This window comes from Lissotriton helveticus, chromosome 11, assembly GCF_964261635.1.
Source record: "Lissotriton helveticus chromosome 11, aLisHel1.1, whole genome shotgun sequence".
Lineage (NCBI taxonomy): Eukaryota > Metazoa > Chordata > Amphibia > Caudata > Salamandridae > Lissotriton > Lissotriton helveticus.
Window position 1 is genome coordinate 987613860 of NC_136072.1, and position 22298 is coordinate 987636157.

The 22298-nt window shown below is 44.7% G+C and overlaps 1 protein-coding gene across 4 annotated transcripts in view; it reads left to right on the forward strand.

The window, feature by feature from the left end:
* GIT2 (GIT ArfGAP 2) overlaps positions 1 to 22298 on the forward strand; it is a 692535-nt gene that overhangs the window by 101488 nt on the left and 568749 nt on the right. For all 4 annotated transcript variants that reach the window (XM_078667341.1, XM_078667342.1, XM_078667343.1 and 1 more), the window contains exon 7: positions 8271 to 8365. In XM_078667341.1, the coding sequence (XP_078523467.1) occupies positions 8271 to 8365 (95 nt within the window). The remainder of the gene's footprint in view (positions 1 to 8270; positions 8366 to 22298) is intronic.

A 22298-nucleotide genomic window follows, 5' to 3' on the forward strand; every position in this document is an offset into this window, starting at 1 on the left:
GTGCACAGGGGAGGATAACTGGGGGAAGCTTCATTTGGCGGGAGTCCCAGAGGTGGAACACCTGCTATCCATACTGATGGCGGGCTCGCTCCATAATACATCTTACCCATTTGTGATCCAATAGGTCACTCAGACATGGGGCAGCCTGTAAGGAGGGTGTTCCGGGATACTGTGCTTTTCAAGAAAGCTCCAGAAAGCGTGGTTACCACAAGTCGCAGGCCTCAGCTGGAAGCTCTCATTGGTAACGTGGAGAGAAGAGAGGTGTGAGTTGCTTGGGGTCCTATACCAGGACGATAACTTGTCACCTTTCAGTAGGAACAGGTGTTGTTTGTGGTAGGCCTGGAACAATTCCTACAATTTGCAGCCCTGACTTGGATGGTGAGGGAATTGTGGGCCCGCTTTCTGGCTGTGCCTCTGGAGACATGCACGCTGTATTGATGTTGAAACTTGGGTCTTCTGGGAGAGTGGTGTCTCATATCCACCGGACCCTGAAGGAGGAGCGACCACCGGCTGACTACCATGCACAAGCTGGCCGGGAGACCATCATACCGTAGCCCATAGATACTGAATGGAATAAAACTTGTGCCCAGTGAAGGAAGTGTCCAATAGTGTGCAATTCAAGTTAACCCATTTTTATCTCCTGCACAACACGTACTTAGCCCCACCAGATTTGAGAAATTAAACTACACCCGTACGGGCGAGGGCCCAAGATGCTGGGTGGTGGAGCATTAAGCAGGGTTCACTCGCATGATATGGAATTGCGGGGAACTCTCTCAGTATTGCTATTATATGATTGGTCACTTAAAGCGCTCCACCAGTATTCTCATTGAACCAACATCTAAGCACTGTGTGCTGGTCCTAATTTCATGCCCTAAGGAAGGTAGAGCGCGCTATATATTTGCGCAGCTGGGGCTTCTGTTAGCTGAGCGTATGGTAGCTCTATCGGCTGTCTAATAATGGGCCTATGATTCAGACATGGTCTAGGGTGGAATTGAGATGTATGAAAGACGTTTGCATGGATGCGCGACTGGAGCATGATTTTTGAGAGTGGAAATGTATGCTACACAACGTGGCAGACGAGGAGGGTGAGTTGCCAGCTGCTGAGGCACTGGAGAGCCACATTTTGTCCCGCCCCTCCTAATGGGGTTAGAAGAGGCATCTACAGCAGAAGAAGGACCCCGCATAAATGGCACTAAAAGGGCACTGGGTCCAACACCCAAGATCGTAACGCAGAGATGAGTGGGTAGGTGGTCCCACTAGAGGGAAGTACTGACTGAGTAAGAGTGACCCGGACTCGTGAACCCCCATTGTGGAGATCTGCTGAAACGGCCCTGTAAAGGTAACCGTGGAATTCAGAATGGGTGCAAGGGCAAAACAACCTGAAGTTCAACACTCCGACATCACTGCACATTACGTGTAAGTTGTATTTGATTGCGACTGTCACTTTTATTATCGGTCTCTATTATGTGACAAAACCTGAAACTAAATAACTTTAAAAAAAACTTGTTTGACAGATTTCAGGGGCTGGAAACCGCAATGGTCGTTAACGGCAGAATCAAAACATGCCATGGAGTTATGGTTTGACCAGAAACATTATAGCTGTCTTCTGCTAGAGCACCACTATTATTTTGATCCGATTGAAAGAAGGGGATGCAATGGCATGACACCTCTTGCTGCTATTGGAGAGAGCTTACTGTGCAACATGTGCAATCTTGCATCACATGCCTGAGGTGTCTTACAAAAAGCATCCTCCCCAATCCACTCCTATACCTTACAAATATCTATGCTACCTAATGGCCTGCCCTGCAGCGCCTGAACAGAAGGATGGTGACTCCTAGATTTTTTTTCTGTCCATGCTGAATCAGACCTCCTCTACCACCATTGCGGTCAGCGACTACATGTCTACCCCTTCAGTGTCGTACGCACTATAAAAGCCAAAAATCTGGGCAGGTTTTTTTTTTTTAGTTTTTTTTTTTTTAGTATGCAGATTAGTTGACCCTACATGTTCACCACCTGCTATTTTGTTAGTTAATGATGACGATGATGAAGCATCCCACAAAGAGTTAGTGATAGTCGATCTAACAAAATAGCAAGTGTGCCTACCATATACGGTCAAGTATTCTGCATACTTTCAAAAAGCATGGCAGTTTTTTTTTTTTACTTTGATAGGGTGTAGGATACTTGTTGTGATGTGTGTAATTTCAATGGGTGGCTTTCTCACAATAATGAGGGGGCATCTGAGGCTATAATGCTATGGGCCCAACTGCTGGGTATGTTTCACAATGATGATGATCATTCCATTGAGGATGGGTCTGGGATAGAGGGTTGAACAGAGAGCTGTGTCATTGTGTTTGCTGTTTTTTCGGCGACCAAGTGGGCACTGATGTTTCCTTATATGATATATTGGTCGAAGTCTTAGTTCATATATCATTGTCTTGAATCCACATGTGTATGTTTTTTTTTTCTTGTTCGATCATATGTGCTGTTAGTGTATATCCGGTCTAATGCTGGTACGAGACACTGTATGGCTTGTTGTTTATCTTAAAATCGATAGTATACAGTTAATAAAAAAAAAATATTCAGTTGAAGAGTGTATTTATTCATATCTCCCCGAGAGTGGTTTACCATTGTTACCTGCTACAAAGTCATTGGAAAAGTTATGCAGCCAGACTGACACGTCCGGGCGCCTCTGCCCCATCCATGTAATGGCCTCTCTACGTCTGGCAAGTACTAGCATTAATTGCAGTAATTTGTAGGGTAATTAGCGTTTTTTGGGCTTCCGTACGTGGGCTAGTAGGCATTGCTATGGTTCTTTCCTAAGCAGAAGGCCTGAAACCTCCCTTACTCGATGAACCACCCCCGTCCAGAACTGACTCGCCACCAAACAGTCCCTTGCCAGGTGTATAAAGTCTGCATTTTCCGTGGCGCACCTCGGACATCTGCTATCTCTGTCGTGGGAGATGCGTTTTAACTTTGCCGGCGTCCGGTACGTGCGGTGTAAAAAATTATAATGTGTTCGTTTCAATCTGGCATTGCAGGAGACAGTGCGTGTGAGAGCGCCAATAGACTCCCACTGCCTCTCTCTATCTGCGTACTGAGGTCTCTTTCCCAGGCTGCCCTGGAAGGCGGCGTTGGGGGCGTGGAGTCTTGCTTCATGGTTTTATATAGGAGGGAGACCATTCTACTACCAGCGCCGCATGCGAGTAGGATAGCTAAGGCATGTCTCGGTTGAGGAATGTCTGGATATTGTGGCCAGGTGATTTTAACTACCTCCTTTATTCCTCTGTAGTGTAGGTATGGCCCCTGCCCTAGACTAAAACACTCCCTGGCCTGTTCATAGGATATGAATGTTTCGTTGGGGAATAGGTCGGCAAGGACCTCACAGCCGCCATCTCTCCACGTCTGTAAAGACATGTGGGTTCCCATCTCTCTGAAGGGGGTCAGGATCCAGATCGGCAACTCTATGGAATGATGCCCGCCCTGCCAACCTTTCAGCAACTCGCTACCAAATGCCTGCCGTGTGTCTTACTACGTATGGGAGAGTTCCCTCCGTGCCCTATCCCTTCATCAGCGCGTTCTGAAGTGTTGCGGTATCTGTCCTTCCTGCCAGTAATCGTTTTTCCCATTTGTCTTCTTCGGCCAGCCATCGGGCTGCATGCTGCAGTTGATTTTGGAATTTCCCCTGTCTTTGGGACTTTCCAGTTTAAGGAATATTTGTGTATTATCTGCATTCTTATACCATGTGAGCTGAAATGCATTGATCATTGCCGGTAATTACTTTATGTAGATGTTGAAAAGCATGGGTGAGCCTGGATGGGTCCCTCCTTTTGTGAAGTAAGGTTTGGAAGAGAAATGTGGAGTATACAAGATATTAGTCGTGTTTTGAAGGTAAGATGTGATCCATTTGAGAGCAGTCCCCTCTGTGCCGGCTTCGTAGAGACTATGCATGTCACTTCCACCCCCAGGAGCATCTCAGTGCTGATAGCTCGACATGGCTGAAAATAGTCCATGTCCAATCTTGCTCCTTAGGGTACGTGTATCTTCGGTAACTACGAGAACTTTTGTAACCATCATAAAAACAGTAATTAATTAGTTCATTTTTAGACTAGCAGGACTTGGCTTTAGTTAGGGTAGTTTTTTTGTTTATTTTTTGGTATATAAATTGTGAGATCTTTCTAGAATTTGTCTATCTTCGTTTTAGAAATCTATGCAGGTTGTGTTGGAGCATATACCTTTTGACACCCTTTGCCTTTTCCAGATATCTTATGAATAGGTGTCCCAGATTGCCCAGGACCTCTCCAAACCACCAAACAGATTAGAAAAGCTGGCATATAGTAACTTTATTAAAGAAGGTAATTTCTGAATAGTGTATCCCTCATCCCCTTTCCAGCTGTTCACTTAAAGACCCTTATTGGCTTTCGCCTGCTTGTTGGAGGAGTCCAATTGAAAATTTCAGACCTGCATACATTGATCTCGAATGTTGAATTAAAAAAGAGAGAGACCCCCTCAACCAGGGGAATAGGGTACTTATCAACAGTAGAGTAGAAGTTTCCCTTGGCAGGATTATTAGCTAATCAAGCCCAAATATTAATATTGGACACTTACATTGGACAAATATAACAAAAACATATGTATATAAAAAACTTATATCAAATTTATTATTTTGTTAAAAACATGAAACATTCACACAATAAAAACAATTGTACTTGATCAAAATTTGTACTAACTAAATTTTTTTTTACAGTTCTAAGTCACACGAGGTTTATCAACATGAGATACTAATTTTAAAACACAACAGACAGTGCCATATAATTCATCAATTAAAAAACACAACACAAGGGAGAGACAAACAAAAAGACAATGTGATTTGTCATTGGGACTTAGCACATCGAGTATCTCAATTTCAAGCAACCAATCCTGGGCACATTTAATTCTTGCGATATACAGGATAGGCACGATTACTCAATTATGCAACTTGTGTGGCGTCGACGCGTTTCGATGGCTTTTATTTCAATTTTGTGCCATCTTTTTCAAGGCTGTTTTTTTGGTCTCTCTTGGTCAGCGGCACTGGGTGGTTGCCTTGAGGTTTAAGAAATCCTTTATCTCATGTTATATGTGGAGTTCTTCTGGATATTGAACATCCGCATCATAAAATTTAAGGCTGTTCTGAGTCTCTGATGTGATCTTTTATATTGCTTCCTCTTGTGCCACTTTGATGGGGTCTTGCACGAACATGCAGGAACAATATCTGTTTAAAGTGTTGCCTCTTTCGAAATGTCGGTGTCCTATGGCTTTTTCAACCATGCCAGCCTTTCTGAAATAACGTTGCTCTCTGTGCTCGATTTTATCTTTATTCACAAGTTGAAGCGTTTTAAAGGGGTGGATGCTTAAAGCCGTGGAACGATGTTTTATCACCGTTTGCGTGTTACCGCCTCAGCTACTCCACACCCGACCAACGTTTCTCAGTGCTTCATCTGTTCCTTCGGGAAAAGGCTCTTGAAAAAGATGGCACAAAATTGAAATAAAAGCCATCGAAACGCGTCGACGCCACACAAGTTGCATAATTGAGTAATCGTGCCTATCCTGTATATCGCAAGAATTAAATGTGCCCAGGATTGATTGCTTGAAATTGAGATACTCGATGTGCTAAGTCCCAATGACAAATCACATTGTCTTTTTGTTTGTCTCTCACTTGTGTTGTGTTTTTTAATTGATGAATTATATGACACTGTCTGTTGTGTTTTAAAATTAGTATCTCATGTTGATAAACCTCTTGTTACTTAGAACTGTAAAACATGTTTTAGTTAGTACAAATTTTGATCAAGTACAATTGTTTTTATTGTGTGAATTTTTCGTGTTTTTAACAAAAGAATTTGATATAAGTTTTTTATGTACATGTTTTTGTCATATTTGTCCAATATTAATATTTGGGCTTGATTAGCTAATAATCCTGCCAAGGGAAACTTCTACTCTACATTGATCTCGAATCATGAGTATTTTTAAGTTCTCTTTCATGGTATCGTCTTCTTTTTTTTAGTAATCTTTTTTTTTTTAATTAACTTTTGCTCAGTGGCTCGTACAATACAGTGCAGTGTTCAATTGGCATGCAAGATGATGATAATTCATTGTACATTCAAAGGCAAGCATGAAAGCATAAAAGACCAGTAACAGTTAACCCTCCTGCCCAACCCCACCCCTCATGGATCTTTGCCTCTGCCAGGGACCCCAGACCCTCCTCCATTTCTTCACACACCCCCTGGCCTTGTCGATAGTTTCCTCCGCCCTCTGACACCAATCCAGATCTTGCAGCCACTGATCCCATTGTGGGGGCGCCTGCTCCCCCCAACAACTGGCTATGTTCCTTTTGGCCACACCGGCTGCCATGGCCAACCAGATCTCGTCATACCTAGACCAGTCCGTTGGTCCTTTAATCTTTAACAGGAGCCACCTGGGTTCCACCGGGACCAGCAACCCTACTACTGTCCCCATGGTATGTGCCACTCTGGTCCAAAAAGGCACTACATACGGGCACTCCCACAGGATATGAAAAAAGGTACCCTCCTCCTGGCAACCTCTTGCACACAAGAGAGACAGGCTCCTACCCCAAGAAAACAGGTGAGTTTGCGGGTAGTACACCCTATGCCATATTTTTAGTTGGACAAGACGGAACCTAATCCGAATTGCGATTTAGCCGGGGCTCTGCAGGGCGTCCTGCCAGTCATCGTCTCCCAGGCCTCCGATATCCTTCTCCCACCTCGCTCGCAGGGGCACTAGGGGATCGGGCATATTATTTATGAGCTTACGATAGATAGTGGACGTGGGCTTCTCTAAGATAGGGTCGAGCAGGAGTCTGTCTTCCATAGGAGAATATTCCGGAATGGAAGTGTCTTAGCGTATATGAGTGCGTAGGGCGTGCTTGAGGTGCAAATAATGATAGTGTTTGGAGTCGTGCATTTGGTACTCTTTCTTGAGATAGTCAAAGGATCTAGGGGCGCTCCCCTTCCAAACGTCACCCAGGTAGTCGATACCAATCAGTCACCATCCCTTGAAGCCGGTCAGTCTTGGCACCACCGCTAGCTGATCTCCGAACCAGAGCGGGGTCCTATCCGTTGTGGTGTCCCACCCCAAGTATCTATTGGCCTCCCTCCAACACTGAAGCACCACCCCGTGTGCGAGGGCAGGTCCCTACGTTGCTTTCGTGAGTACAAAAGAGGATCACAGTTGCCCCCAAGTATGACATACCTATCCACCCTATAAGCCTGTTCCGACCCCAGCCCATACGTCCAGTCATTGATCACCTGTAACTGAGATGCCAAGTAATACAACTGAACGTCCGGGAGGGCCAGCCCCCCGTAGTACACACCCCTTGTGAGCTTGTGCAATACTATTCTCGGGTTTCCCCCATCCCAAAGCAGAGTCCGCAAAGCCTGAGATATGCGCCTAAACACCCCTCCAGGGACCGGGTATGGTGAGTTTTGCAGAATATAAAGGAGGATTTTAAAAAGCGTGGCACGCCCCATCAGGGAGAGAGGCAAGGATCTCCAGTGGGTAGCGTCAGACGCTAACCTTCCCAGATGAGGCTCAAGATTTTTCATGAAGAAATCCGCCATGTCCCTGGTAACATACACCCCAGATATTTAAATCCCTCAGTCACTATTGAGGCAGGACACCACGTCGGGACCCGCAAAGGAGGGTCCGAAAGCGGAAAAATCAAGGATTTGTCCCAATTAATCGTGTAACCGGAGTAGCTACCAAATAATTGGAAAAGATGGAGCGCCTACGCCATGGAATGGTAGGGTTCATGATCTCTAATCACAATTGTGTTTTTCTGTTTTTAAACTTTTATTTTGCACAGCAGCTACAACCCCTTTATTTTAGCATAGTATTTTTAAAAAAGCTTTACAAAAGCTGAAATAATACTTTCATCTCCTTTTATATATGTGACATTTACAATGACTAATGTAACAGGTGAATAACATTTTAGTGTTGTTGGTGTATATTCTAACTAGTGTACACTATGGATATATGTATAGTCAAAAAGAGGGATCCCCTGAAAATACTAGAAGTACCCAGGACAGGGAAAATACATATGTGGACAATAACAGTCCTAGGCCACTAAAAGGCTATATAAACATCTCAAGCCCTATATGTGTAAGAACATTTGATATACATTGAGAACCAGTGTACAGCACATTTAGATTCAAACTTTGGATATATGTACACATTTCTATTCATACCAATTTTTGTTTTGTTGTATTTTTATATTTCAGACAAGGAGGGCACAATGATTTGGCGTATCGCCTTGTTGAAATACAGCATGAGCTGACTGACAGATTAGCATTCTATTTATGTGGCAGGAAGCCAGGTAACCTATGAGACATATCTTTTTGACTATAAACTTATCAAAATATTCTTAAACATCGGTCAGTTGTGATGTAGTTTGTCATTTATCTCTATACATCCATAAAGCCAAATGTGCCTTCACCTGTAACCGTATCCCTGCACATGCCAGAGTTCTCAGGTTTTCCAGTTCTATACATGAATTGCCTATCCAGTCCAAGGCGTTTTTTTTACATGCTGTGTGTTTAACTGATTATTAAATCCGGGTGCTTGTTCTACAATTCAAAGAAAATTTCTGGCATGAGTAAGATGTTCGTTCATGGACCTGGGAAAAGTGAGACCTCTAACCTGCTTGTTTTCTAACTCCAGAAATAAAGGCTAAGATATGCCACGGGATTGACGTGGTATAGAAGGAGAAAAATTGCTTATTTAAGCTGCTGTTTCTTCCCTAATAAAGATTATTGAAGCAGTTTGACTATTTTTGGTGTCTTGTGTAAAGTGTGAATGTATTTCTTCAGATGTCCTCTCATTACATGGAAGTTCATAGTCCACGCTACTGGATTTATTATGTCTGAAATGTTTTCTATTATCTTATAATATGTGAAGCAAATGGCGGCAGGGAGTGCCTGAAAGTGACTGTGGCTAGGGCCGGATTGCCTGGAGGGGTGCAGTGAGCGGAATACCCCCTGTGGCACAGATGGAGTGCACACATATTGCTCAAGAACCAAGGCTTTATCGGGTGCAGCTCCAGTGGGGCTGTAGACCGGGGCAGGAGCCCTACGCGCACAACTGTGGTAAAACGGACGATGAGCCTGCGAGGCACGCGATCCACCCCCCCCCCCCCCGACCCCAGGGTGCCAGACCCCACCGCATCCATGAAGACTACTGGAGGGGGCGTTGACTATGCATGACGCGGCGGTAAGGGATCTGAAGCTATAGCCGCAGGGATTACAGCTACCGCACGGCCACTGTGGATAAGCGGAGGCTTCCCGACCCGTGACGTCAAAGAGTGACTGCACTATACAACATACCACGCAGTGGAGGTCGAAGTACAAGACGGTAAGACGAGTGACTCTGTGTGGCATGAGTCGAGAGAGAGAGAGCAGTGTCGCTATAGTGCGGGAGCTGTGTCCGATGCTGAGAAGGCGCATTGGTGATCCCAGAGAGTGACACACTGTAACTTGGGCCCCTTCCACATGCGCTGTCTGCTGTTGGAGGGAATTACACGATAGGGAGTGAAGCAACAAGACCAGGGCGACCAGGACTCTGTACAAGATATGGCGGCCCTTGTGAATCATAAACCAGGGATGGAGAGTACCTCACAGGCAGTAGCACCTGCGCCTGTAGATAAGCTAGATCTTGTACTGCAAGAAGTACGCGAATCAAGGAAGGCGATAGAACTCCAAATTGGTACTCTAACTACGGGCCTTAACTTACTCAGAGAGGACCACGCTAAACTAGCAGATAAAGTGAAAGATAATGCTACGACGTTGGGGGAGGTGGTCCCGCGCAGACACAAGCTGACACCAAGATCACACAACTACAAGATCAAGTGGCTACCCTGCTCGACAGGGTGGAAGATGCGTCATTGGACTACCTGAGAAAAGTGAAGGGAGCGACGCGACTACGTATATGGAGAAATGGTTCCGAGACCATGTAACCAGTGAAGGACTTTCCACGCAATATTGCTTAGAGAGAGCACACAGGATACCTACTGGCTGTCTGAAACCAGGAGCTCCGCCTCGGCCTCTAATTGTGAAACTACTGAACTTCCGCGACAGAGACACTCTTTTACAAAAAGCCTGTGAGTCCTCTCCGATAAATTTTGAGAATACAAAAATCTCCTTATACCCAGACTACACGATGTTGGTCCAAAGACAGCGCTCCTCCTTCATAGCGATAAAGAAGAAGCTTCGAGACTTAGACCTGAAATATGCACAGCTTTTTCCGGCGCGCCTAAAAATCATACACGATCAGAAGTTCTATTTCATTGAAAGCCCTAGAGATGTGGAAGATTGGCTAGAGGTGATGGAACTCACAAGCACTGCACTGCCTAGCTCACAACTCACTACTAAGAGCAAAGCGAGCTCTGGAAGGTCTGCTGGAAGAGGTAATGGACGAACACATCGGTCTCCTGCACGGCAATACCTCACCGCCCAACAGATGCAGCAGAACAAATCAAAGGCACTTATAGCTGCAGCCAGGTTTACGCATGCTTCGGGGTGGACGCTAAGACCTCCTCAGAAGAAGAAGTAACGCACAAATCAGACTCTGAGGGCAGTGTGGCGCTGTTCCCGTCTGCGACCTCGCAAGTCATTCAAGACTTATATGGCTGAATGTACCCGCAAGTATATGTTATGTAACTACGCAATGGGTATATGTGAAATGTATATAATAATGAAGGTACATGTACAATGTTTATTAATGATTAGGCCTAGGTTCCGTAGAAGCTCAACTGAACTGTTGTTAGAAGATTACACCACATAACTGGCGCTAGCGATGTCCCCCACATGGCAAAGGCGTTTTGCATGACCACCGAGATTTTATGGTTACAGTTAAGTTGTATGGTCCGGTACAGTTGGAAGACCAGACCGAGTATTGGGATGTTCCGGGAGAGGAAAAGTCTCACGGTATGGGTAAAAAAAATTGGACCAATTGTCATAGGTGCCACATGCATCTCCCTTAAACTATCTGCTAGTTGCAATGACTGCGCAGGGTAAATACACTATAATAACGGGGCATGGGAACGGTACAGAAGCGACATAGGATACATGCGCAGCTACAGCGTCGTAGAGCACAAATAGTATATTTGCAGGAGTCTCATATGGTCAGTAGTGAGGTGGCGTAACTACTTAAGAAATGGAGGGGGCACATTTTTTCCACCTCTTACTCCAACTATGCAAGAGGACCACCATTTGGATACGGCATGGCGTACCATTTACAATCTTGGAGCAGAGGGTGGACAAACAAGAGAGATACATATTTGTAAAGGGCACATTAGATGGGCAACCTGTAATATTGGGCACGGTATATGCTCTGAATTTCGAGCAAGATAAATACTGGGACATAATGAGCGGGTCACTGGCGGGATAGGAGTCACAGCCATGGTTACTGGGGGGAGCCTGTAATGCGATAATGGACGTGGCCCTATATATGTCACATCCGCCGCTACATGGAGCGGGTGTATTCAAACAAGCTGAGGCCTTGAATAGATGGGTGCAAGGGTGGGAGTTATGCGATGTCTGGAGAATGAGACACCCTGCGCACAGGAAATACTCCTATTATTCCGCAGTGCATGACCTGCATACCAGAATAGACCAGATGTACTGCTCAGCCAGGATAGCAATGCAAACGCTTAATGCTACGTACCTACCCAAAACCTTTTCTGATCATAACCCACTGGAGATAACAATAGCATGGGGAGGGGGTGCCCGCACCGGTTCCCACATGGTGGTTATGGCCACAGCTGCTGGAAGACTCAGTATTCCGGAGTGACCTCTCAGAGACCATTGAGCATTATTTTGCGCGCGAACAGTAACACGGCGACAAACAGACTCATAAAGTGGGATGCTTTTAAGGCAGTAATTCGGGGTAAAGCGATAAGCGCGACAGTGGGCGCCCGACAGAAACTCCATAAGGCCTTGATAGAGATGGAAGATAAAATGGGTAAATTGGAGCAAGAGGCTGTGACAGACGATGACCAGAAGAGCCCGCTACAAGAGGCGAGAATAAAACATGCAGAACTTCTAGAGTCTCTCCGTGTCATAGATTATCAAGCATGCACGAGGGTAACGCACGCTGAAGCAGATAGGTCTGGGGCCCTACTTGCAAAGCTAATCCGGGACTCTCCCCCCGCGGTGGTTATACATGAAATTGCAACTGTAGAGGGGTCAATAGTTCATACACAGGCAGATATCAACAAGGCCTTTAGACACTACTACACCATATTATACAGTGCAACAGACAGTACCATGGAATCTCAGACGCCTTCCTCTCTCAACTGACGTACCCAAGACTCACTGCCGCAGCTCAGAAAGATCTAGCAGGGCCCATTACCCAATCCGAGATTAGAGTACCCCTGAAGGGACTCCCACCGAACAAAACCCCTGGCATAGACGGGCTCCCTATAGAATTCTATAGTACATATGCAGAATCCCTAGTGTCTCAATTGGAGGTGTTGTATAACACAGCATGGGAGAAGGGTACTTTACCAAATACAATTGCCAAAGCATTAGTAATATCCCTTCCGAAGACTGGACGAGACCCCACAGATCTAGCCAACTACCGATCGTTGTCCCTGCTAAGCACAGAATACAAAATCCTGAGCATGGTGCTGGCAAATAGACTATTACCATCCCTGTCCAGATTAATTCACATTGACCAAACCGGGTTCTTGCCATCCCAAAGTACATCGTTAAATATTAGAAAGTTACACCATCTAATGACGAAGGCCCCAAGCCGGTATCCACATGCGGACTGTCTTTCCATGGATTTAAGACAAGCCTTTGATTCCATTAATTGGGACTATATGTTTCAGGCCCTGGCGGGATTTGGGATCCCAGAGGGGTACATTGCTTGGTTACGTCTGCTATATAAGGCCCTTACGGCATGGGCCTGCATGGGTAGCCACATCTCAGAGGAATACTCCATATAAAAAAGGACAAGAAAGGGCTGCCCCCTATCGGCTCTTATTTTCATACTGGCGCTGCAACCATTCGCCATATCACTGAGGAAGGAATTTTTAGATTGGGGCATACAGTTGGGAAATACATTACACCAGTTTTCGGCATAAGCAGACTACATCATTTTATGTTTGCGGAACATCAATATGCCACTAGCCTCAATATATGACATGTTCCGTCGCTTCAAACTTGTATCTGGCTTGGCTATCAATGTGGGGAAGTCGCATGCTTTCTTCTTCACAGAACAAGCAGACACAGAAAGAACAGACTTTGGCAACGCCCAACTAGTGGTTGCCCTGACTACTTTTAAGTACCTAGGCATACAAATTTACAAGACGCATGAAGATATGCTAGATGATAATCTACACAAAACAATACGGGCTCTGCGTTCCAGTATAGTATTCTGGACGGCATTGCCATTATCTGTTATGGGGAGGGTGGCCCTTGCAAAAATGGTGGTGCTGCCGAGGCTCTTGTACTATTTCACTAACTTGCCTTTGAACGTGGCCTGCAGTACAATTAAACTACTAAATACGATGCTTACTGAACTTATTTGGGGGAAGGGTAGAAGGCGGATAAGACTGAAAAAGCTGCAAATAGGCACACGAATTGGAGGTTTGGGTGTCTCATACTTGCGAGCCTATTACTATGCAAGCCAATTACAATAGCAGTCATACTGGACATCGGGTCGCAACCTACAGGAAATAGGGTTCACAGAAATGTACATTGATAATGGTGCACTATATTACCGGGTAGCAGGCTCCCGAGAGATCTCCCCCGCTATTGGCCACGGCGCTCCAATGCTGGAAGGCGGCGCTACAGTACATGCACGCACTACCGGCGTGAACAGGCAACATTCCACTATTGGGGATCCCATTACCCGGAGGCACAGTCACGAAACGCATGCTAAAACCCTGGTTGGAAGCGGGGATTACAATGGTGTCGGATCTGTTCGGAGACGGAGTATTACTAGACCATGATACCCTTGTCAATGAAACTTGTTCCCCGGCACACTTGTACATAATACACGCTGCACTGATGAGATGCATAAAAACGCACGGGCACCGCAAAGGCAAGAACCCTCCACCAATGACCTAGTCAAGATGGTATACTATATGGGAAAAGGTGGACACCTTATTAAATGGCTCAATACAGGCATTAGTTTGCATCCGAGAATAGCTCTAGACACACTCTGGGCTGCATGGGAAGGAGACGTAGGCAGGGACATAACAGATAAAGAATGGGAAAAGATACTGGAACACCCGAGAGACATCGAGGAACACAAAATTCAAATATATACAGACACTGGTATTGCATTGGGCCTATCTCACCCCCCATAAATTAGATAGAATGTTTCCCCAAACTCAGCACTATTGCCCGAGATGCTAATTAGAGGGAGTGCACCTACTCCACATGTTATGGACCCACCCAAAGGTGTAAGGTGTGGAGCTACTAGGACGCTGTAAGACAAATAACAGGAGAAGCGGCAAACTGGGAACTGCAGAACACAATGGATGAATGCATTTTAGGACTACACAAACAAGTGTCCAAACATAAAGTACAGTACCGCTTTACAAACCTAGCACTCATCTTAGCTATAAGTAATATTACTATGAGATGGAAATCGCGGAAGCCCCCAGATGTACCAACCTGGTACACGGAATTACTGAGATGGGGCACTGCCTAGAGTCGGCATTGCGCAGAGAAGAAATAAGGGGCCTGCGAAAAACGCCAATCGCAATGGAGTGGCATTGGATACTGGAAGCCATGAAATCAACAAATGTAGATTGAGATCCCCAATAGACTACGCAACTGCCTGTGCAGAAGGGTAACTGAGTCTAGTTAACTACGCAGAAGACTGGGAGATATGTTGTATGTGCATGTAGATTTGGAATGAATATAGACTGAAAGATGCAAAAGGAGACCGATTTAGCCGTACGTGTGAGACTGGGGTGTGCTGGGAGGGGGGAGTTAGGGACTGTTTGTTTTTGTATTAACGTGTTAACGAAACACCATCAACTGGGATGGCTGTCCCAAAAGAATTGTATCTTGCTACAATTATTATGTAGACTGATTCTGTGTAATTACCTTATAGTAAGACTATGTCGCACATGTAATGTCGCACATGTATACAATTGTTATAAAGAAGTGACTACAGATGCTACCAATATGTAATGTGATGGTGAGACATATAAAGTTTAAAGGAAAAATCAATAAAATATGTTTAAAAAAAAAAAAGATTTGTCTGCTTCCGTAATAAATTGGCTCATGTTTTCCAGTAAGCTGCTGTTAATAAATGTGAAATACACTTTTGGAAATTGCACAGAATGGCCCTGTGTGCTCGGGCTGGATCTCTGGTAAACCCATCAAACCATTATCTCCACTTATTGCAACATATCCTCCCCTTTTATCTTCTTTGAAGACCAATATATATTTTTTTAATATGTCTTTATTGGCTTTTACATTAGATTATAGACCTGTAAATCGGAGCCCAAGTCAATTCAAACCATAGCAATCGGACCACATCAGAGTACATCTTCAATTCTTTTCCATTTCCACTGAAAATACAGTACAAATCCTTGTAGATAATTTCTGCACATATTCAAAAAGCCATATTCTCTCATATATACATTTATCCCATTCTCAGTGGGTGTCAAGTTGTACACGATACTAAATTCTGACATAATCCAATACTTTTTTATATAGCTATATCATATAGTATGATTGTCTACTGCTCTACGCAAATGTTGCCAAGTGGGATTTGTAGATGCAACCTTAAGCCACTTCCTAAAACGATGGACATATTGCAAAAATAGACTGCATAGAGAGAACTAAAACCAAGAAACAATGTTGTCCAGAGGGTCTAAGTTTTAAGGAGTGGAATTAGGAACCACTCTAATTAGAGTGGCTCCAGTGATCGCCAATAAATTCACTGTAGTGTGCTGCAGGGGCAGTGAGGAAGGAGACCATAGTGTGTATTCCTCTCACTCCAATAGCATCTTATTAGATAAATATATCACCTCAGGGGGAGTCCGCAGTGTTCTCATTTCTCTGTGCCCTATCTGTATTGTCTGTGCTGGCGCCATCATTTCTGCTATCCCAGGCTCCTAGCACCTTGGCCCAGAGTCCAGCCAATGGGCGACAACGCACCACTTGTGTGTCCTCTCTAATCATGGCTCTATCTTCAGCACTGGCCCATACGCCAACATCACTTTTCCAGGCTGCCACTGTCAGACCTGTCCCAGTTTTGACTTCATTGCAATGTGTCTCCTTTGCCAATATCCAGGCCAGGTCGACAAACCTTGTACCTACCTTTGGTGCCTAGAGTCGAGGAAACAGACCTCGGAAGCAAACCTCTGCTGTGCAGGGAAGCAAGCACAATATTACCCCATTAAGTGTGTCCACTACAGCATTCCAGAAATCCTCCAGTTTTGGACAGATCCACGTCGTATGTGCAAACACAGCTACTGCCTTTCCATATCTAGGACAAGTCTGCACACTACCTCCATACATAACCAGCTGTCTGTGTGAGGTCAGATAAGTCATGTGTGTATAGTTTAATTGGGCTATTTATATTTGGTATTCTTGGAGATATGCTTTGAACTCCCCATAGTTTTACCCCATTCTGTGTCTGTCAACTCTCTACCCAGCAATATTTCCCATCTCTCGAGTTTCAACCAATTGTGTCATGATCATTGCGCGTTGTGCTTTGTAAAGCCACTTCACAAGATGACGTGCAGCACACAGTGCCACTAAATGCTGAAGGACAATTTGAGTTTCTGGCTCTTGTCTGCTCCCAGGCCATAATTCCCCAAGTCTGTGCACCAGCCCTTGATGGTTCAAAACTGGCCAGGGGTTAGGTCATATTGTAATAACTCATCACAATGGATAAGCTCTCCTAGTTCGAAACATTTGTTCACCGTAATGATGCTAGCTGCCATCCACTCTGATAATTGTTGTATTGTAAATGGAAAGAGACAATCCCCATACTGCAAGCCTATAAGTGGTAGATTTGGATCATAAAGAGGGGTCCTAGATGTTCACCTTGCAGTGCCACTCTCAACAGGACTCCTGGTGTGGGAATTACTACTTTTGAATTGAAGAGTTTCGCCAGCAAAAGCTCCTGATTATCAACCAACCCAATAGGAACAAGCTTTTCAAGGCCCCTACCATCTAACCACTGTGCCAACCTCTGAAGCTGGGTGGCCAGATAGTATAACCCAAAATCAGAGCAGCCAAGTCACCATATCCCAGGGCTCTCCAGAGTACCGCCAGAGAAACACTATTATGATCCCCATCCCAAATTAGGTTGCAAAGTAGGGTATCCAAGTGTTTGAACCAATTGTGTAGTATCACAAACTGGAGATTCATGAAGAAATATGAGCTTGGGGAGCATAACCATTTGGGACAATGTGATGCGTGCCATTACTGGTAACCCGAGAGAGTGCATGAATTGTATACTAGTCTTAATTGATCGTGCCACCGGTCCCAAATTACCTTCCTGGAGATAATCCAAGGCGTGAAACATCTAGATGCCCAAATATCTGAAGGACTGGGTGACCAAGTAAGTCCAATTTGGCAGTTCAGCTGGCTGTGGCATCCCCTGCTTCATGGGGAAAAGATAAGACTTAATTATTCGAAGGCCAGCCATCACTGAAAACTGATTTAATAATGCCATTGCATGGGTAATCCCTAGGTGGCCTTCAACTAAGTATAATAAGTCATCCGCATATAATGATATAAATGTTCTTCACCGTCCAGGATCACTCCATGCCCCTCCTTTGGAAAAGCTCTGCTACGGTCTCAATTACCAAAGCAAACAAAAGGGGTGATAATGGGCACCCATCTGATCCATCTCCTATCCCTTCATGACCGCATATAGGAAATTCCCATCTTATAGAATCAAAGGCCTTCTCCAGGTCAACTGACATCACTAAAGCATCTGAGTAGAGGCCAATTTCCTGCTGGTTAAGAATATGATGCAGTCGCAGAGGTTCCCTGAGGTGGACCTATTTTAAATAAATCCATTTTGGTGTTCATGTATGAGGCCAGGCATTACTGGAAGCAAACTCATGGCTAGAATTTTACTGAGAATCTTAAAATCTTCATTTAACATAGAAAGGTGGCAAAACTCATAATAATGTACGGCAGATAACTTCGTTTTCGGAAGAGGGATCACATGCGCATCCCTTGATGAAGTCAGCAAGGAACTCAAACGCAACGACTCCACATATAGCGCCTCCAATCTAGGGGTCAGGGCAAGTGCAAACGTTGAATAAAACTCTGCTTGTAATCTGTCCGGGCTAGGGGTCTTCCCGGCAGCCATCTCTATTATGGTCAGTCGAATTTCCTATATCGTCACGCCCCCCCATTCCTCCCGCAATACTGGATCAAGAGTTTGCAATGGCAATGGCGCCAGAAACGCCACAAACCTCTCCAGCAAAACCGCCCCTCCCCGGTGAGGAATCCGACCCTGTGAACCGGGTCAGGAAATAACCGGTATGCAACTGCAAGAGTGTGTGTTTGTTGCAAGAGTGTTAGATTATAGTGTTAGATGTAAGCTGCATATGCAGATTTATAATCTAAGACACACTCTTGCATATCGGTTATTTCCTGACCCGGTTCACAGGGTCGGATTCCTCAAGCACAATTATCTCTCTGCATTAACATTCTCAAACCGCACTGGTTAGACCCCCATCCTTGAAGTCCTCTCTTCAGTTTCCATTCCTACCGGGCACCGAGCGCCGGATGGAACGGCAAGACGGTTTTCCACTGGAAAGCCTGCCGTTTGCCAGATCACTAAGGCGGGAAACAAGGATAAAATAGAGCGCACTGCCAACGCTCGCTGTCACTGTACCCAGGGCCGACTTGGCAGGCCAAACTGCAGCGGACTCACGCGGCTGCAACAGAAACTAGGAGATCTGTTCGTAATCATCACCAAGTAAATCTCGAGCCAAGCACTCCCAGTTCCCCGCTACACTATTCCCCCCCATCACCTTTCTGGAACCTCCAGGCATTAACTCCTTACATCCCTTCACTCCACAGTATCCAACAGTGGATTGCCACTGTATTCAGCAACACGCTACTGATCATAGGGATAATAACCACATAGCTACGGCAGTAGCGAACTTAAAGAAGAGTCTACCGGCCATCCGACACCCTGAAGAGCCGGCCTTACCTCACTTTGAGGTAACTATACAACCTTGACAAGCTGTACTCTGCCAGTACCTCAGCACACACTGTTGAATTTCTTTACAATACTATAATGCAGTGACTGTTATACTTTTCTTGTCCTGTAACGTACAACACGACAGAAAAGTAAGTGTTGTTCATTAATAATTTATTAAGATAACAAGGGCCCGCAGAAGCTGGATAAGCAACCAGTACAAAGGAAGTCAGCTGTCATCTGTCGCCCAGCTAACGGTGACGTCACCTATATACATGCGAACATTCCATGGTGACGCGGTGTGACGCTACATGACAGAAATAGAAAACATACTAAAACATAACTTTGTGTCCCCATAGACAGCATAACATATATGACATCTCCCTTCCTCCATGAGAACACAACCTGAGTTTCATTCCATAACATAGTCTTTAAACCTGGCAGGCAAGTTGATAACTCTGCCCGTTCTTGAAGACTGCCCCCCAGTTAGATTGACTTCAACATCACTCATGCCTGTTACAGTAGATTCATTTCCCTCTACATCGTTTTCTATCATAGAATCTTCCTGAGCCAAAACAGTGTTCTTGCAGCCAGCAGAGTAACCAGTAGAATCGTCTCCCAAAGCCAAAGATAATCCTTGACTGACACTGGAATGCAACAGTTCTGGGCTACTAGACACGTCATCCCATTCTAGGACACTATCATTCAGACTTACTTCTCCTTCTTCCACACTCCTCATTATTATTTGTTCTTGACCATATTTGAGTTTTACTACATCGTCTTTATTGCGCCACCCTTCTCCTTCAACGAATACAGCTCCACCTGATGCTCTGCTAACTTTCATAGGTTTGCTGAGCTTAGATTCCCCCTTGCTCACCAAACCAGGCTTTTTTATTAACACCCAATCTCCAGGTGCAATGACTGTCTTTAGCTCTGTTTACCTTATCAGAATATGATTTATTTTTCATTTGTTTGCACAGTATGTTCTCCCTCACTTTGAGTTCTTTTTCGCACACTTGCCTTGTTTCAACAGCTGCTTCTTTCCACCCACCTATTTTCGGTGTTATGACATTGTTGCATGCTCTTCCCCTCATCAGGAAAAATGGTGTATACCCGGTGGCTTCCTTTGGCGTATTGTTATACGCATTGATTTTCACCTTAATAAATTCTTTTACATCCATATCGTTTGCAATTGCCATTTGGATTCCTTCTTTGAAGAATCTGTTTATTCTCTCTACTTGACCATTGCTCTTAGGACTGTACAGAGGTGTTTTCTCCTGCTTTATTCCTTGTTTTTCCAAGTACTCCACCATCACTCGTGGTACCAGTTGTGATCCATTATCCGACACCATAACTTTAGGCTGTCCTTCTCTTTCAAAGGTTTTTTTCGAGAAATTTTATGACCACTTCCGTTGTAACCACATTCACAAACTTGTAACTCACCCATTTAGTGTAGTAGTCTGTCAACACTATTAAATACTTGCACCCATCTGGCAAGATGTTGAAGGGTCCTGCAAAATCTATTGCTACTTTGGCCCAGGGGCCATCAGGGATTTCCACCATCTGCAGCTCATTTTTTCCAATTCTCCAATGTTTGTCTGACCTTAAGCATTGCTCGCATTAGTCTACAAGATTCCTAACTTCGCTGTCCACTCCTGGCCACCAATAGCGCATTCTTAGAACGTTCCTTGTGGCCGTGGTGCCAGGATGCCCTCTGTGAGCCATCTTAATAATCTTCTGCCTAAGCTCAAATGGCGGCAAAAAGACCTCACCCCTCTTTAAGAAGCCATTCTCTAGAGTTAGTTCATTGCTCACTTGTTGATAATTCTTTAATTCTTTTGGTAGATTCCTTACATGTGGCCATTTGGTTTGTACATACTCCTTCACCTTGGTCAGGACAGTATCTTTCTCCATACTCCCCTCCCATTCCTTGTCTGTTATTGATCCTTCGCACATAACTGTGGCATCAATGTGCGCAACCACGCACTCGGTGTCGTCTTGTTCCTCATCAATTTTCTCCTTTACCGGCAATCTTGATAAGCAATCCGCCCTACTGTTCTTTCCTCCTTTTATGTGCTCAATCTTGAAATTAAATTCCTGAAGTTTTGACATTAGTCTAATCAGCCTTGAGCTTGCGTTGCCTCGACCCTTGCCGTCCATCATATATACTAGCGGTTTGTGGTCGGTCACAAATGTGAAACTCTTGCCCCACAGATAGTCCTTAAGTTTGTGCACCGCCCATACACAAGCTAGAGTCTCTCGTTCTATTGTGCTGTAATGGACCTCTGTGTCATTTAGCTTCCTGGAAATAAATGCAATTGTGTTCTCTTCGCTTCCTTTCCTTTGACAGAACACAGCTCCTATTCCCTCATTGCTTGCATCTACAGTCACTACGTTGTTTAGTTGTGGGTCGTAGGGTTTCAGTGCCGGTGCTCTGGCTATTTCCTCCTTGACTGACTTGAATGCCTTAACTTGTTCATCCTTCCACTCATATGCTACATTTTTCTTTAGCAGTCTCCTGAGTGGTTCCACCTTATCTGCATATTTCTGTATAAACTTTGCATAATATTCACTGAGGCCAAGGAACGATTTGAGGGTTTCCTTGTTCCTAGGTTCGGGGGCCTCCCTTATTGCACGAACTAAATCATCTTTTGGCAAGATACCTTCAGCAGTTAAAACATGCCCTAAGTACTCAATCTCTTTTGTCATGAATTTGCATTTGTCCTTTGAGACTGTCATGCCTTTTCTTTCCAACACATCCAGAACCGCTCCAATCAATTTTTTGTGCTCATGTTCAGTTTTTGAGTGCAAGAGGATGTCGTCTTGAAAGGCTTCCACCCCTTTCCTTTTCCCAAATAAAACATCCATGAGTTTCTGGAAAACCCCTGAAGATGACGCTAGGCCAAAGGGAAGTCTCACATATCTGAACGCTCCAAATGGCGTGATGAAGGTTGTTAGTTGTTTAGACTTTTCTGACAGACACACCTGATGATAGGCGGCTCTTAAGTCAATAAGTGAAAAATATTTTGATCCGGACGTTGACTGAAGAATGTCTTGAATTTTTGGCAGGGGATGACAGTTTACAATAATATTATTATTAAGCGACCTCA